We start from the raw sequence: 18,971 nt of genomic DNA on the forward strand, positions 1-18,971 counted from the left end.
CTCAATTTTATAGAACATGTTCAGAGTTCATATTCACGTTTGTACTATCTTGTTCCTTAGCTCAATCTCAGGGGTTCTACGTTAAGATAGTGCATTCTCCAGTCGAAAGCATTTTCTTATTGCAGTTACCGAAATAATGACCAAAGTTTTTAGTAGTAAAATTATTTCAGAAATTGAACAGAAAGTATCTAGTTTTATCAGCGTCATGTAGAAAAAGTCTTAATTATACAAAATTTCCTTCTTTCTTCATCTGTTAGTATTTCCAAAATAACTTGAATATGAAAATAATAGTAATTTATATAAGGAAAATTTTACTATTTCTAAAGCTCAATCGTTACGTACACTTCATAAATTTTCAAACAAATTGTAATGACATCTGATGTTCATTATAACATAGTTCGCTACTCAGAAGTTTTCTCTCATTATTTACGCATTCATATTCCTTACGAGCTGGTATTTTACTTTGTTGAAGTTTCAAAACCAAATGCATGTTCTAATCTTGTTTTTCTTACTATTACAGATGGCCATTAAATTTACTAACGAACCTCCTCAAGGAATTAGAGCCAGCTTGAAAAGAACATATCAAAATATTACACAGGTCAGTAAAATCAATAGTACATATGACTGCGTAATTTTTGTTTTCCATTTGTATTTTTAAAGGAAAATAAAGAAAGAGAAAGAAAATATATCACAAGGACATCGTACGAAATTTACAGGACTCATTCATTCTTAAACAAATATGGCATGGATGTAAATTTTATCTATCACAAAGGCAGTATATGTCGCACGGAATTGACAGGACTCATCCAATCTTTAACAAATATGTCATGGATGTAGATTTTATCTATCACAAAGGCAGTATGTTTCGTACGGAATTTACAGGACTCATCCAATCTTTAACAAATATGGCATGGATGTAGATTTTATCTATCGCAAAGACAGTATTGTCGTACGGAATTTACAGGACTCATCCAATCTTTAACAAATATGGCATGGATGTAGATTTTATCTATCGCAAAGACAGTATTGTCGTACGGAATTTACAGGACTCATCCAATCTTTAACAAATATGGCATGGATGTAGATTTTATCTATCACAAAGGCAGTAAGTGTCGTACGGAATTTACAGGACTCATCCAATCTTTAACAAATATGGCATGGATGTAGATTTTATCTATCGCAAAGACAGTATTGTCGTACGGAATTTACAGGACTCATCCAATCTTTAACAAATATGGCATGGATGTAGATTTTATCTATCGCAAAGACAGTATTGTCGTACGGAATTTACAGGACTCATCCATTCTTTAACAAATATGGCATGGATGTAGATTTTATCTATCACAAAGGCAGTATGTGTCGTACGGAATTTACAGGACTCATCCAACCTTTAACAAATATGGCATGGATGTAGATTTTATCTATCGCAAAGACAGTATTGTCGTACGGAATTTACAGGACTCATCCAATCTTTAACAAATATGGCATGGATGTAGATTTTATCTATCACAAAGGCAGTATGTCGTCGCTGCGTCTCGAAGAATCGCTATGTGTTAAAACCACAACTTTTCAGGAGAAGCAAAAACCATTCCGAACTTTTAAAATTTTGCCAAATATACACGGAAACACTTGAAAAATATAAAATTGGTTCTGCGTTACCTTGCTTTAACAATATTATATTACTCTTTCTGTGTTTACGTAGCTCATATCAGTTTACCTTTTGCGCCTTTATAAGCACATAGAGGATCTGTATACCTTAATCAAGGTGTACGTGATAAGAACCTGAATTTCTTATTATTTTTTCTTCGTTGTGGCGAAACAATAGAATATTCACTTATCACATTATAATGGACGCTGCCTGACAGCTTTCAGGTTTATTTGCACGACATAACTCATTTTCGACAAAAATGTCACATAGCGGTTCTTCGAGGCGCAGCGACGATATGTCGTACGGAATTTACAGGACTCATCCAATCTTATATAAATATGGCATGGATGTAGATTTTACTTATCACAAAGGCAGTATATGTCGTGCTGAATTTACAGGACTCATCCAGTCTTTAACAAATATGGCATGGATGTAGATTTTATCTATCACAAAGGCAGAATATGTCGTACGGAATTTACAGGACTCATCCAGTCTTTAACAAATATGGCATGGATGTAGATCTTATCTATCTCACGGACAAAATATATCGTACAGAATTTACAGGGTTCTTCCGATCTTTAACAAATATGGCATAGATGTATATCTATTTTATTTAATGCTCGTGTGAAATATTTGAACTTAAATAGTATATATTGTACGTGATCTACAGGACTCTTCCAATCTTGACCAAACTTGGCATTGAAGTACACTTTAGCTTGCTTGCTATGTATGTTAATTATTTTCCTGTGTAGATAGAAGTTATGGGCCAGCAAAACTCGGGTTTGGATTTGGTCAAATTTTTGCAAGAGAAAAAATCACTAATTGCAATTTGGAACATAAACTTGGGGAAAATATATGAACAAAAATGTTAAATGTTAAATCGGGGTTAAACATTAAGTAAATGAAGTGTGTAGTTATAATCAAGATTTGCTAAAATCAATAAAGAACGATTAAGCGTTAAGTAAATGAAGTGTGTACTTCTAAAAAAGATTTGCTAAAATCAATAAAGGATGGTTAAATATTAAGTAAATGAAGTGTGTAGTTAGAACGATTAAGCGTTAAGTAAATGAAGTGTGTACTTCTGAAAAAGATTTGCTAAAATCAATAAAGGATGGTTAAATATTAAGTAAATGAAGTGTGTAGTTATAATCAAGATTTTCTAAAATCAATAAAGAACGATTAAGCGTTAAGTAAATGAAGTGTGTACTTCTGAAAAAGATTTGCTAAAATCAATAAAGGATGGTTAAATATTAAGTAAATGAAGTGTGTAGTTATAATCAAGATTTGTTAAATTTAATAAAGAACGATTAAGCGTTAAGTAAATGAAGTGTGTACTTATAATAAAGATTTGCTAAAATCAATAAAGGATGGATAAACGTCAAGTAAATGCAGTGTGTACTTATAATAAAGATTTACTAAAATCAATAAACGATACTTAAACGTTAAGTAAATTAAGTGTGTACATATAATAAAGATTTCCTAAAATCAATAAAGGACTTATAAACGTTCAGTAAATGAAGTATGTACTTATAATAAAGATTTCTTAAAATCGATAAAAGATCATGAAACGTATACTTACTGTATAATAAAGATTTGCTAAAATCAACGAAGGACGATTGTTTCTGCAATTATTTCACAGGAACTTATTACTAGTTAATGTAAACAAATACTTAAAAAAAGAAGAAGTGTAATGTTGCCCTGTAACTTTTGTGTAAATGTTGTAGTCAATCCTTCTTGTAACCTCTTAGAATATTATTTCTTTTAAAGTAAGCTGTTTCTTTTCTTATCTTCTGTAGGACACTTTGGACTACACTTCACAATCTCAGTGGCCTCCATTGCTTTATGCTGTAGCATTCTTACACACGGTCGTACAAGAAAGACGGAAATTTGGACCGCTTGGCTGGAACGTTCCGTATGAATTCAATCAAGCTGACTTCACAGCAAGCGTCCAGTTCATTCAGAACCATTTAGATGACATTGATCCCAAGAAAGTAAGACATTTTTCCTTTTTTAAAAAAATAAGTAAACAACGGTCATAGTTTATTTACGTGAGAGTTCATGTAGCAAATAATAAATTCTACAGGAGCATAGCTTTTTGCAGATGTTATGGTCGTGAAAGTAACCACAACTATGTTTTATTGGTATCCACAGGCAAAATGGTACATGCCCAATCTGTACACGCAATGTTATGTGTATTCTCAGATTTTTTAAGTTCGACTTAGGCAAGAAAATAGCATTGTCAAAAAAGCTACATAACCTTGATATTTCTGTATGAAAATGCACCTGAAATTACACTTTCATCTTCAAAAATGGCGCAAACTTTTGCACAATAGCATCTTTCACTGAAATTATTGGAAATGTACTATGATCACGAATTTATAAACCATGTTATTTATATTAATTAAGCCTGAATGTTTTCCCAGAACATGCTACTCCTGATGCCTACCATTTTCTTTGCATTTCTTAAGTGTTGTAAGAATGGTGTTGTTTACATCAGAGTGTGCATGAGTGTACTCGAAGTTCTCCCGTTTTCTCTCACTTTCTCCATTCCACCATTATCATCAATCTCATCATTACCGTCTTTCTTAGCCTAGGAGCATAACGTGGAACATTAAAGTTAAAAAAAAAAAAAAAAAAAACTTTCATTAGAAATTTGCAATTGTAAAAGAATCTATACTTGATTACTTTCATCTTACATTATAATAGTATGTGACTGTATATAATGTATATTTTCTAATAAATAATTGCTGTTTATTATAGAAATATATGAAGAACATAGGTAGAAATAAAGTATGTCTCAAGAAACAAACTATGTTAAAATTAAACTTTAATGTTTAAAAGTTAATCCATATTCTTCTATATAACAGAACTGTATCTGTTTATTTCTCTGGGATAGCATTTATTTTTACCTTTCCAAGGATCAATATTAACAGAGGAAAACCATATTCACGAAGAAATTAAGTGTCGATTTAAAGCAAGGAATTCGTGTTATTATTCAGTTCAAAATCTCTTGTTTTCGCAAATTCTGTCGAGGAATTTGAAACTTAAAATATATAAAACGATAATCATACCTGTTGTTCTGTATGGTTGAGAAACATGGTCGCTTACTCTAAGGGAAGAACGTAGACTGAAAGTATTTGAGAACAAGGATCCTGAGACGAATATTCGAACCCAAGAGGCACGGGAAGGGGGAATGGCGGAAACTTGAAAACGAGGAACTACATAATTTATATAGTATACTAAACATTGTTAAGGTCATCAAATCTAGAAGGCTCAGGTGGGCAGGTCATGTAGCCAGGATGGAAGAAAGTATGGACGCTTTCAAAGTTTTGAGTGGAAATCCAATCGGAAAACGACCATTAGGAAGACCTAGGCACAGATAGGAGGACAATATTAAAATGGATCTCGCAGAAATAGGAATACACAAAGTCAGAACTGAATCCAGTTGGCTAAGGATAGAAGTCAGTGGAGAGCTTTTGTGAACGCGGCATTGAATCTTCGGGTTCCATTGGGCATAGAGTTAGTTAGTTAGCATAACTAACAAAAAATACGCAACTTTTGTCAGGATGTTGCTCTGTTTTCATAATTGTGTAACACTTTTTGGTTTACCTTCGTATAGCAGCAAATATTGTAACATAATATATTTGAAATAATTGTACTCGTATAATAACTTTTCTAAACATTTCATTTTTACATATTCCCAATGAATTTGGATTAATGTCAAAAAAGCACTAAAAATGTGAGGCTCTAATGCTGGAGTTGGAAAGTGATAAGGATTATACATTTACAAATAAAAACGTTTTCTTTCGAAATATCTCCAAGGAGTGGAGTCTCTCTGGAAAAAAAAAAAAAAAAAAAAGTGAGACCAAAGGAAGATAGCTAACTGGAACGTCCGCCCAGCAAGCAAGAAATAACGATTTTTGTCTCCACCTATATAGCGACCAGAGTTTTCTTGTTTTCTCAGCTTGGTTATTGCCTAACTTTATATACGTTAGCCATCTATGCTAATATTCTTGCTATTAAACTTGCATTTTAAAACCCTGTTTTTGCTAAAGAAAGATTTTATTTTGTGATTTCATAGGGAATATCATGGCCAACGGTTTGCTACATGCTTGGTGAGGTCCAATATGGCGGTAGAGTAACTGACGACTTTGACAAAAGACTTCTCATAACGTTTACCCATGTTTGGTTCTGTGATGCTCTTCTGCGGCCTGGGTTTGAATTCTACAAAGACTATAAAGTTCCTATGATGAAGAATCTACAAGGATATTTGGATTATATCAACGGTCTTCCATTGACTGATTCTCCTGAAGTGTTTGGCCTACACAGCAATGCCGATATTACGTAAGAAAGTTGATTCATTGACTTTATATATTTAACTATATTTTGTTATATTAGTTATACATGGTAATCCGTATAAAACGTTTAAGCAAATCGCAACGAATGTGTGCAATCAATTCTGAATTATACAGTAATTGTGGAAGAGTCATGTTGTCACAATAAGTATTTAAAAATTAAAATGCTCTCCCCCCCCCCCTCTTTCTGCAAATACAAATTAACCCGTAGCGCCACATTCTGTGATTTTTGCTGAACTGAACGAACAATGATGCCAGCTTCATGTTAATTTTTCCAGTGTTTTTGGGCAATTATAGACGAAGTGTGGTTTCATCTCTCAGGCTACGTCAACATTTCAAATAGCAGATATTATGTTACAGAAAAGCCTAATTTTATTGTCACAATACTGCCGCATTCTGAAAAGGTTGATGTCTCGTGTGCATTGTCTTCTTTGTGAAGTGTTAACTTTAATAATAATAATAATAATAATACGTGAACACTGATGACATCGATTTGACAGATGACACTATGTGTCACACATCTAACGCTTCCATACGATTCATAAAGTATCTTCTTTGACGACCGCATAACTTCAAAGAGATCATATAGCCTCCCCAATCACCTGACTTGAACCACTCCTGATTCAGTGAGGACATGAAACGCAAACGTGAAATAAAAGCAAGGATAGGAATTACGAAAGAAATATTTAGGAAAAAGACAAACCGATTTTGTGTCTTTGGGTAAAAAAGTTAAGAAAAAAAGTTATAAAATGTTTCGTCAGAAATATGAAGCAGAATCATGGTTTTAAGCAAAAACTATAAGAAAAAACTAAAGGCTTTCAAAATGTTGGCGTGGAGAAGAATGGGAAGAATCAGCTACGTTGTACAGAAAATGAATGAGAAAGTGTTTTAAAGAGTAGGGAAGAAAAGGACAATTTTAGATGTAATTAGAAGAGGGAGATAAATTGCTTGGGACATTGACTGTATCGTGAGGAACGTGCTGAAGGTATGGTAAGAAGAAGAGAGCTTTTCAATTTGCAGCAAGTGTCCTGCAAGTAATGGCATAATATCTACAATTAAGGATGAGGTGCATGACAGTCGTCCAAGAACACTGGATGAACTGAGCGAAACCATCAGTAATGAAATTAACAACAATATTTCAACAAATAACACAGAATATCGAGTAATGGATGTTCACAGAAAAGTGGAGGACATTCGTAGCACTTCCTCAGACAAAGTAATTCTCCCGAATTTACTGTATAACAAAACCAACTGCACATGCTTATTGTGATTTGTTAAATTGTATGTGTTCGAAAATTATAAAGGCTTATCATTACGGGTCCCAAGACCTGAAGAATGTTGAAAACTCAGGTAGTTCAGCTTCCTCATAAAACATCCTGGAAAAGTCAGGGAATTTCATAAGCTGAAAAAAACATGGAAGAGTCAGAAAATTTTAAGTATTAAATTTTACATCTCAGAATACATTTGGCTTGCCCGGCTTTTTGGTAGAGGATATTTTTGTTTGTAAAATAATTAGTTTGTTTTGCAAAATTTATCTACCTATATACACACTATATACATGTACAGTCAGCGACAAGAGTTCGTTCCGTTAGGTAAAATTTATTTTGGGAATAACGGTGGAACCTACACCGTTTCACCGAGTTTCAAGGATGGAACGTACAGAAAATTATATTCTTTTAAATTTACTGAAAACTGTTCTCAAATTGTCCTTCCATTCTGGAATTATTTATAAAACTAATGTTATCAAACAGAAGGATCTTTTGTCGTTGATTGTTCATGCGTAATAACTGAGTAATCCCCTGATTGGGAAAAATATAGTTGTTTTTTTACACGTAGTATATATAGACCTGGAAAATCGTAAATCCTGTCCTGGAAAGCTTGGAAAATCGTAAATCCTGTCCTGGAAAGCTTGGAAAATCGTAAATCCTGACCTGGAAAGCTTGGAAAAAGGGAATTCGAGCTCGCCAAATAAGTGGCAACCCTGTTTATCTGATAAGTTTAATTAGTCTACGAACTACACATCATCTGCATTTTGTTCGTCCATTTCTTTTTACTTTCTCAAAATGTGTTGTTATTTTCAACTGCCATGTTTTAAAGCTTATTATTACGATATAGTTGTCACTGTTATGCAAATTTATACAGGTTCTGAAAAGAACTGGAATGTATTGCACTGAAACTATCAAAAATTGGAATCGTATAGAGTGCAACTTGTATGATGGCACCTATCCAACGCTGAATCGGAAAACTATTATGACCCTAAATAATGAAAGATAATTTGGGTGCCTACTGTTCAAATTGAAAGATGAGTAGGTTTATTTGTTGATTTCTGCAAGGCATTCGACAGTGTTGAATATTCTCTTCTATTTATAAAACTTCAGAAATTTGGTATTAGAGGTGTAGTACATGAGTGGTCTTGCTCGTACCTGGCAAACAGAAAACAAGTAGAAAAAACACAAAAAACAATTAACAATAAGGAAGTCACGTTTTTATTCAAAACTGCTACTGTGCTGGTGTTCCTCAAGGCTAAATTCTTGGGCCAATTCTTTTTTTATTGTACATAATTGATCTTGTTCAATTTATGTATCACCAACATATTATACTATGCTGATTATGTAAATGTCCTTGTAACAGTGGATAATACAGATGAACTAAAAAGTAAATTAAAGCAAACAGTGGAACGTTTGATAAAATGGGCATCTTAAAATCAAGTGATGATAAATGCAAAGAAAACAAAAGCACTAAATTTTCATTACTCTTGTACACCTCGAATAGTATCTCTCATTATGATAAATTCAACTTTTGTTGATTATTCAAAATCCACTAGATTTTTAGGCGTTAAAATAAGCAATAAATTAACATGGGATGCGCATATTACTGAGTTAAATAACAAATTAAGCAATATATGTTTTGTCATTTATAAATTATGTGATTTGGTGTCAAAAGAAACTTTGTTGTTGTTGTACTATGGTAAGCTTCAATTCTTGTTAAGTTATGGAATAATTTTTTGGGAAGCTTCCTATTTCAGTGTTACTACTTTTCGTCTACAGAAAAAGGCAATAAGATCTATTTTTAATCTATCATCAAGAGCCTAATGCAAAAGGGTCTTTCAGTCAAAAAAAATTTTAACTGTATTTTGCCTATACATACACAAAAGCATCATATATGTAAAGAGAAATGAAAGTATTTTTCTTCATGTTGACGACGTACATTCATACAGCACACAACAAAGGAGTAACATATTCACATCATACTAAAACTCTGCGTGCACCAAATAAAGTGTTCTTCCTATGTCCGCTAAGTTGTATAATAAGCTCCCGACTTACTTGAAGGATCTCAAAAGCATACTGAAATTCAGAAATAAACTGTTCAATTTTTTATGTAACAAAATGTATTATGACATTAATGAATACTTGGTGATAGTTTGCAAATTAATGTAATATCAATTATATTGAAAAAAACTTTATATTATTTGACAAGTCCTATGTACTGGTCTCTGACCGATAATAGATGAAATGGACAAACAAAAGAATGAATGAATGAAAGTAGATGACTGGACTGCGACTTAAACCCGAGATCTTCGGCGTACCGTGCTGATGCATTAAGCACTACGCTACCCAAGCTGCTTCGCTGAACAGCCATACACCTTCTCACTCTTGAAGTCGATTCTCTTTCACTTAGATCACATGGCTTGTACCACAACCTAGCTGTTGTGCTTGTTTATTTTACGCAGTCTAAAAAAAGTGAATAAATAAAAATCCATCATCTGTACACGCACATACACATAAGCAACAGAAATTGATATATTCCCCAAAACATGGCAACATGACAAACCTGTCAGTATCATCGACTACCATGTAACCGCGCATAAATAAGTCCCACACTGAGTTTGGTGATATTTTACCCCGTCTACGATGTGGCGGCACTGGGTAGCATCTGTACAGATAAAACCGTATAGCGTTACTGATGCGCAGATGTATACTATCTAAAATAAAACAACTCACCTCGGAAACCCGTAACTAATTCACATTACAAGACTACTATTGTTACTAATTCGTATAAAAAATGACATTATGAGACTATTGTTGTTTCTAATTCATATAAATAATATTGCAGCTACCAAATCCAAACAGCCAAAGGAATTCTGGACACCATATTAAGTGTACAACCGAAAGAAGGTGGAAGCCAAGGAGGAGAAACCCGGGAGACAGTTGTTTATAGACTGGCTGAAGACATGCTAGAGAAACTACCAAAGCCTTATAATAATTTTGATGTAAGTAGCACATTTTTAAAAGCTATTTTAATACATTTTCAAACTATAAGGGTCTGACTTTTCGTTACTATAGTAAGTCGGACTCATTTTATGTTGGAAGAAATATAAATTGACATTAGTGTATACCTAAGCAATGAAGTCATAATTACTAGTTCTTGCACAAGTGCTAAAACTATCTTAATATTTAAACTATTCATCCATTCATATGTTTAATTTCTAGTTGTTCATATACGTTTCAATTCAAAGAAACTGGCATCCTACCCCTGTGCTACTGATTAGTGGACATATATGTACTAGTAAGTTACCTTGTTGCACTCTTTAGTTAGTACTATACAGGCTGATTATAATTAATGTCCCACTTTCAAAATGGTGTAGAAAAAAAAAAAAAGAATCGCTGGTCAGAATGACTTCAAATTTGAACTGAATATACTTGAAGAAGGGGGAAACAGTATGGCATAAGAGAAAAAACGTTCCAAAGTTTATCAATAAATGGCGCTGTAAACGGCATAACTAAAGTGGATTCGACTACAAGCGACATTTTGAATCGAAATACGATGGCTTTGGTATGAGTTGCGCATTAAACCAACTGTACTGTTCAATATGCATGATTGTTTCGGTTTTGTGACGGAAGAAATATTTCCAAGTCATTCAACAGTTGTGGCACTGTTAGTGGAAAGCCCATCCACCGCAGCAAGGAAGTAATTTTTCCGTCACAAAACCGAGACAATCGTGCACATTGGACAATACAGTTAATTTAAGTGCAACTCATGCCAAAGCCACCGTATTTCGATTCAAAATGTCACTTGTAGCCGAATTCATTTTAGTTATGAGGCTTACAGCGCCATTTATTGATACAGTTTGGAACTTTTTTCTGTAAACTAAAGTCATTCGGAACTAAAGTCATTTTGACCAGTGTTTCTTTTTTTACAGCATTTTGAAAATGGGACTTTAATTATAATCACCCTGTATAATACACATATATTACGTATCTTTATATTTTATGTACCATAATTAGAATGTTTATCGTCTATCCATGATGTATCTTATAACATGCAGCGCTTCCTATACTTTGACCTCTCTCAGAATAAATAAAAATTAATTAATAAATAGTACCTGTATTGAAATCTCTTTCACCGAATTTTCTGTCAACCATTAAACAATATGATAATTTAACCAACTCGACACGATACTTTAGATATAGAAAATTCCAACGCTGGAGGCTCCTAGTCTCCATTTCTCTTATTGAAACTTACGTGTTATGCTTCTATAAGTTTTATTTTGCTATCTGAACCAGATTGTCTACTGTATTTTTAAACAAATTAGAATGGCTTAGAAATCAGAGCAACGCGTCTTTGCCAGTAGATTTACTTAGTTACTTTGCCAACAGAAGAGTCGAAAACATGAAGTAAGAATATTATTTTATAAGAAAATAGAATGTGATCTTCACGCATGTCGGCATCGAGTGATGAAAGGTAATTGGTTGGAAATATTTAATCTCTCTTTAATAAAAACAGTTCCGTTCTTGCATGAAAATAGCATTAGGTGCCAAGATGCTAAGATTAACTCTTAGTTCTGACGGAAAGTTACAATGGTTTTCTTTCTTGCTGAGTACTTGCTTTCTCGTGATTATGTTCTATAGCTGGACTATGCAGTCCACTTAGGAGTAATTTATGCGGAGAAAGGTAAAATAATACAAACAAAATTAATAGGAAAGGCCTATCCTTTTTCTCAAGATCTCATAATATAATTCCCCATTGAACACAATAAAAGAAAGGATACCACATATTTAATATTAATTATGTTTGTAGGAACTGATATATGAACATTACTTTAATTCATTTTTGCTTTAACAGGTTCGGGAATCCCTGAAACAAATGGGTGCATTGTTGCCGATGAACATATTCTTGAGACAGGAGATCGACCGCATCCAACGAGTGATACTTATCGTACGAAGTACACTCTCCGATCTTAAACTAGCAATAGACGGCACCATTGTCATGAGTCAAGGACTACGTGAAGCGCTGGACGCCATGTACGATGCTAGAATTCCAGAAAAATGGAAAAAGGTAAGGGTGTAGAACTAAACAACTCACAAAATTTGGCAATGGTTGAACAATTGTGCTGATCATATTATTATTTCTTTACTTTTAATTTTGCTAGTCTGAGCTCTGTTTATTTATTTAGTTATTTCCTAGACCTGGTCAGCTTGTTGTTGAGATATGACACCTTATAACTGATGACAATATATTTTTATAAATTATAGAAACAGTAATAACAGTTAAATTGTAGAACATCCTTACAGTGTTAAATAGCACACTAAATATACGGGAATGGTAATTTTTCATACAGTAATACAAGAGTACAAACTTGTCATTGTAGTATATCTATTACCGATTGGTTGGTGGGATTTGAGCTTAGCTTCCCTTTCAGCAACGAGGCTATATGAGCCGTGAACATATGCATCAACATATACAGGGTGTTTCAATCATCACAACAATATTCGGGAGGTGATTCCTCAAATGAAATGAAATGAAATCTTTGAGTTTTACGTCCTACGGTTATGCCGGTTAGGCTAAAGGACACGGTGATGACGAGTAATGAATGAAATGGTGGAATGAACAAAGTGGGAGGAAACGGGAGAACCCCGAGGAAATCCACGCACACGGTGTTTGTCCACCACAAAGTTCACTTGGCGGAAGGTGATTCCTGACATCAAGATAAGACAAAAAGTATAGACTAACCTGGGTGCTCAAATACATTCTTTCGGAGTTATAGGCTGCCGAAAACATGAAAAAATGAACTTTAAAGGTCCATAGCTCCAATACTATGGGGACCTACCGTAGTCAGGTCAAAAGTTTATACAGGAACTAGTACGTTCCCTATCCAAATATCCAAGTTTCAGATTCCTGCGGTACTCCCGCAACAATTTTTATAGCAGTATTTGGTGAATACTTCAAATTATATGCCCGTAGCTAAACTCACTACCTACTAAATTCAAATCAACCAATCAAAGATATAACCTAGAGCACAACTGATACAATACTATTTCTGGCTGTATGTTTTATAGATTTCCTGGGAATCAGCCACTCTTGGTTTCTGGTACACAGAACTTCTGGAAAGAGATGTTCAGTTCAGAAAATGGATTCAGACAGGAAGACCCCGCGTTTTCTGGATGACTGGATTTTTTAATCCACAAGGATTTTTAACAGCCATGAGACAGGTAGGTCTCTCATCAACTCGAATCATTACATTTGAGTTTCTGGTCAGCATAAAAATGAAATGAAATATTTTAGTTTAACGTCCCACGATTATGTCTTTTAGGCTAAAGAAGATGATAATTAAGGTAAATGAATGATCATGGAAGAATTGGTGGAATGAGAAAGTGGAAGGAAACGGGAAAATAGTGATACAGAGTACTAACTAATACTTCCTTTCGTGTATCTTGTAATTGTGGTGCCTACAATTCATAGTTCCATATTTACGTTTAAACATGTTTCTTAAGTATATGGATAGGACTTGATACTGTTTTTTTCAGGTTCTTTCATTTTCTCGCTAATTTTACTTTCAGTATCGATTCAAAAAAGCAGCAAATTGAGAACCATTCTTTTAATGTTTCGGGATTCTCGTTTACTTGTGTTACTAAAATCGAATTACTAGAATACAAGCATTCATAATGATCTAACGCAATATGGTGTTTTCTTCCTTTATCATTATTATTATTATTATTATTATTATTATTATTATTATTATTATTATTATTATTATTATTATTATTATTATTATTAGGGTCACACAAGTAGGATTATAAGATTGTAATATTAGTATGACCGTCTGTCCGCTACTTCACACGACAAATCTTGAATAAAAGCGAATTTTTAATTTTTTTCTATAGAGCAATTAGCTGGGTTGATTTCGTTAATAGTCAATCCGTTAAGATCTTCACGGGTAACTGAGACTTTAACGGTAGTTATCCATATCCCATTTTCAACTATTGAAACAAAGGTAATAGAAGTTACGCATTGTGCTGTTAGATGGCAGCAAATATCCTCCAGCGGTTGACATCTATCGGACGAAATTAAAACTTCTAGTGCGTTATCCTTTTTACTGTCTGTCAGTTTATTATTATTATTATTATTATTATTATTATTATTATTATTATTATTATTATTATTATTATTATTATTATTATTATTATTATTATTATTAAAATTGCGCAGCAGAATACATAATTAGGGTTTGTTTCAAATAGTAATAATACGATAACATTGACTAACTGCTGATGGATCCTAAAAGGATATATAATGAATAATTTACATAAGAGCAGTGTTACCTTGTATCGTGAAATAGTTGCACTTCAATCAGATAATTTCGGTATACCATGACACCTTTATTGATGGTTTCTAAAGGCTACTAATCTGGCAACATACATGGCGGTTCCTCTCTAGCAGTGAAATCTTTCTGAGAAGGGGAAGGAGGGAGAATTGACAACCTTACTTCTCAAAACTGAAATAAATTATGCTTCTTGAAGATAGTACGATGTATATAATTTATAAACTTAGCACTGTTTTACTCACAGGAAGGAGGTTAAATCAAATCCACGGGAATGTTGTCCCCAATTTAGAGGCATTTCGATATCTCAAAAGGTGTCAGTGCTTATTGAAACTGTTTCACTAAAGTTCAACTACTTCGTGATGCAAGATAAAACTGTTCTTACTTGAATTAACATTTTGACCATCTAAGAAAATAGACTGATAAAGCAGAAGAACAATGGATCAGAACTAAAAGTATATAAATAAATAAAAAATCCAAATTAACTTGGATATAAAAAGTAGATTGATGTTGGGGTATGTTGGAATCAAAATCTGAAAAAAAAATGTTTAGGTCAAAAAAGAAAAGATGAACGATCGGGTACGAGATTAAGATTTAGGATTTAGATTTCTGGGCTTTCGGCATCTAAGGCCATTTAGCCCTTCACGTTTTGAGAGATGACGTCCCTCGGTGAGCACACTATCCGGGAAAGGGGAAGCAACCTGGGACCTATAAGTTAGGTACCACCCCGACATTTGTCTGGTGTGAATGAGGAAAACCCAGGAAAACCTCATTCAGGGTGGCTGGCCTGAAAAAGCGTTTTTACACTTTTTCGACCGAGTGCCCCCACCGGGAATCGAACCCGGGAAATCGGGTACGAGAGAAAGTCGTAATATACACATCACGAATCAGGGGCGGATCCAGAGGATTGATCGGGGTGATTTCCCCTCCAGAAGAGGAAACTTTCTTATTTTATATATATAAATAAAACTCATCCCAAAGTTTGAAGCCCTTAAAAGTAGCAGTATGACAACCCACTGCCCCCCCCCCCCAGAAGTCGGTCCTGGATCCGCCCCTGTCACGAATGGATATCAAATGAATAATTAAATCGAGATGTCTGCAATTGGTAGGACATGATTTTTGCATTATTTTATCCACAGAAAATTTTAATTAGGTATCTTTTGGATAGGCAAAGAAAGAAAGAAAGAAAAAAGGATGTGAAGGTAAAATAAAGTTGTACGAGGCTTGTTCAGAAATTAGGTTTGTAAAGATCATAAATATGCATAAAATATTTGTTGATTAAAGTACATCATATACACATTGTTTCACATCAGTTATCGTCATTATTAACATATTTAGTAACATTAACTAATTCGTGGAGCCAGCTTCTGTATTCCCGACTCATACAAGATTGCCGGTTATACGTTGAATCACTTAATTTCTCTTGGCATGATTAATCCCACTGCATGTGATATATTGTGGAGGTTCCTATCAGCCATTAAAACAAGAGGAGGGAAATTGGCAAAGCGTGTTTTAGGATGCTTCACAATAACAGTACGATCCAATAACAATTATCATTTTTATGTTTCTGTGAATATTAAACCAGACGCCGTCAGTTTGAGATTTGAGGATTTGGGAATGCAGAAGCTAGCAGTACGTTTTAACAAATATTTAGATGATTCTCATCACTATGTGATAAAATAGATATGTACAGTTGATTTATTCTTAGGTATAGTTATGAGAAGTAATTAAATCTTTTGTGAGTTGTGAAATTACTTTCAGGCTACGCTATATTGAAGCGGTGGGATATAATAATATTAATATTTATTTGTGTGTGTGTTTTGACAATAAATCTCAGGAGTTTCTAAACTATAAGTTATGTAGAATGTAAATCAAATAATATTACTTCAATGTAACACAATATCAATGTTCGTCATAGGTTTTGGACTTTTAATTAGTGGTTGAAACTACCTTATGTTCTTAAAACTTAAGGTTTTAACTTAATGATACAAAACGATGGGTGCTAATTAATAATAATAAAAGTACGATATTCACCTGAAGCATCTGATTACAAAACAAACGCAATTAGTTTCAGTCATAAATTCTTGAATCGTCTGTGCGATTTTTTTCTAAACCTACATAGCAAAGAATCATATTTTTGCCAATTTTTCTTCCTTGTAGAAATTGCAATTTGATAAAGATTTTTCTTAGGCTTCCTTGCTTTATAGCTTGACTAGTTTTCTTATCACCACTATGTAAACTTGAAGTAAAAAAGGGATCGTCGTGGCTCAAAGGTAGAATGTTCACCTCTGGTGTGGGAGATCCGTGATTCGATCCCAGCTCGCACCAAATGGTCTTTGTGGTGTACAAACACAATTTGCGTTGGTTTTCTTGGGTTCCTTCCCCTTTCTTCATTCCACAATTTAATTCATTCTCATCATCGCCTTTAGGCTATACGGCATAATCGTGGAACGTAAAACTAAAAAAGAATCACTTCATTTCCAAGTAAATGAACGTATGTAGATTGCTTATCTGTGCACAAAAAAAAAAAAAAAAAAACAGTTATTTCACGCCACTAATAGCGTATATAAAACCGATTATTGCTACTTGTAAGGCAATAACAAATGAGATCTTAAAGTTGCTTTTGTTTTTTTTAATCAATGCTTCAGAGGAATAACAAGCGTAAGGTGTATAATACAATTTGAATTATTAATATAGTTTTTACCTACAAAAAACTAACACAGGAGTGTCCAGTATGAAAACAACACAGACTATATTTTTAACTTCTGAACTAATGGTATAGGTTAGGAACTCGGTACTAAATAATTTTCTCATTTTTTTGTGAGTTTGTAATAAAGGAATTATAAACTAATTTCTTTAATGTTTTATAACAGGAAGTAACCAGAGCTCATAAAGGATGGGCACTAGATTCTGTTGTGCTTCAAAATCTGATAACACGTTACAATAAAGAAGACTTACAAGATACTCCACCAGAGGGCGTCTATGTTCATGGGCTCTTTCTGGAAGGAGCTAGTCTTGATCGTAAAACAGGGAAACTTATGGAGAGCAAACCTAAGGTTCTCTATGAGCAAATGCCTGTCATATATATTTATGCTATTAATACAACGGCGGGGAAGGATCCTCGCTTATATGAGTGTCCTATTTATAGAAAACCATTGAGAACGGACCAAAAATACGTTGGATCAATTGATTTTGAGACTGACAATAATCCTCGACATTGGACGCTTAGAGGAGTGGCTCTTCTGTGTGACATAAAGTAGTCTTTTTAACAAAACAATATATAAAGTATGTATATTTGTAACTAGTAAAATCTTGATGTAGCGAACTCCAGTATAACGAAATATTAGGAACTGATAAATTATGTTTAGTTCTCTTCCCATTTCACTATTTAATGTGTGCTAGAACATTTTATTTTAAGAAATTTCGAATTTTCAGTATAATAAATGAAAATTTCGTCTTTCTGCCTATACTTACTTTAATTTTTCAAAATATAAAAGAATGTCATCTTGTTCTATATTTTAAATATTTTTCTTGTTACACTACATTTTATTCAGATGATATGGTAGCCACTTTTTATACCTGTACGCGCTCGGTCGAGCAGCATACGATCTGAAAGTAATCAATGAGTGTTATTCGATTTAGTAAACATTGTGTACTTTCCAGTACAAGAAGTAATACTATTGATTAAGTGGGAGCGCATAGTTTAAAATCAACCAATGAACGTGATGATTTTATATCTGTTGACTTACCATTTCGTTTATTCAGAACTAGCTCGGGAAAGTAATGCTTCCGGAAGTACGAACGAAATACACGGTTCTTGCCACGTAGCATTCATATAGCAGAAATCAAACGCTTGCTGTTGTCAGCTCTCGTGACCGAGCGTGCTAGCGCTACGTGCTAGTAATGGAAATCGCTTTTTACGTGGGTTCAAACCCGGCCCACGGAAAGTTTTTTTTTAAATTTTTATAACACTTTTTTCATTAAAATAAGATGAAAATAATACTCAAAAAGTGATTTACTTTACTTTTGTGCAGATAAGTAGTAGTAGTAGTAGTAGTAGTAGTAGGAATGGATTAGAAGCCCTGCAAGGTTTGTTTCGTTCCACCTTAATTCCCATTATATAAATTTTGTGACCAATTTAAAACAGCTGGCTAGGATAGCGCGTAAAACAGCTGGCTAGAGTAGCGCGCGAAAAAACGTACTTCCGGGAGCATTACTCTCCCGAGCGGGTCGTGTTTATTCACGTTGCATCTCGCCAGTGTAACCAGGTAAAGGTATAAATCTCCCAGTGTAGAATTTTTGGAGTGGGAAAAAAGAATTGAAGAAATATTTAATTTGAACATCTGAACTGTACACTATATTATGTATA

At 33.8% G+C, this 18,971-nt stretch overlaps 1 protein-coding gene across 1 annotated transcript in view; it reads left to right on the top strand.

Annotated features, from left to right (window-relative positions):
- Dhc1 (dynein axonemal heavy chain 1) overlaps nt 1–18,612 on the top strand; it is a 176,597-nt gene extending 157,985 nt beyond the window's left edge. Inside the window, exons 51-57 of the mRNA XM_081764457.1 lie at nt 521–598; nt 3,445–3,639; nt 5,730–5,992; nt 10,117–10,273; nt 12,127–12,339; nt 13,341–13,493; nt 17,476–18,612. Coding sequence (XP_081620583.1) covers nt 521–598; nt 3,445–3,639; nt 5,730–5,992; nt 10,117–10,273; nt 12,127–12,339; nt 13,341–13,493; nt 17,476–17,862 — 1,446 coding nt within the window. The 3' untranslated portion in view covers nt 17,863–18,612. The remainder of the gene's footprint in view (nt 1–520; nt 599–3,444; nt 3,640–5,729; nt 5,993–10,116; nt 10,274–12,126; nt 12,340–13,340; nt 13,494–17,475) is intronic.
- The last annotated feature ends 359 nt before the right edge of the window (nt 18,613–18,971 follow it).

The sequence above is a fragment of the Thermobia domestica genome, chromosome 7, assembly GCF_964235325.1.
Source record: "Thermobia domestica chromosome 7, izTheDome1.hap1.1, whole genome shotgun sequence".
NCBI classification, from domain to species: domain Eukaryota; kingdom Metazoa; phylum Arthropoda; class Insecta; order Zygentoma; family Lepismatidae; genus Thermobia; species Thermobia domestica.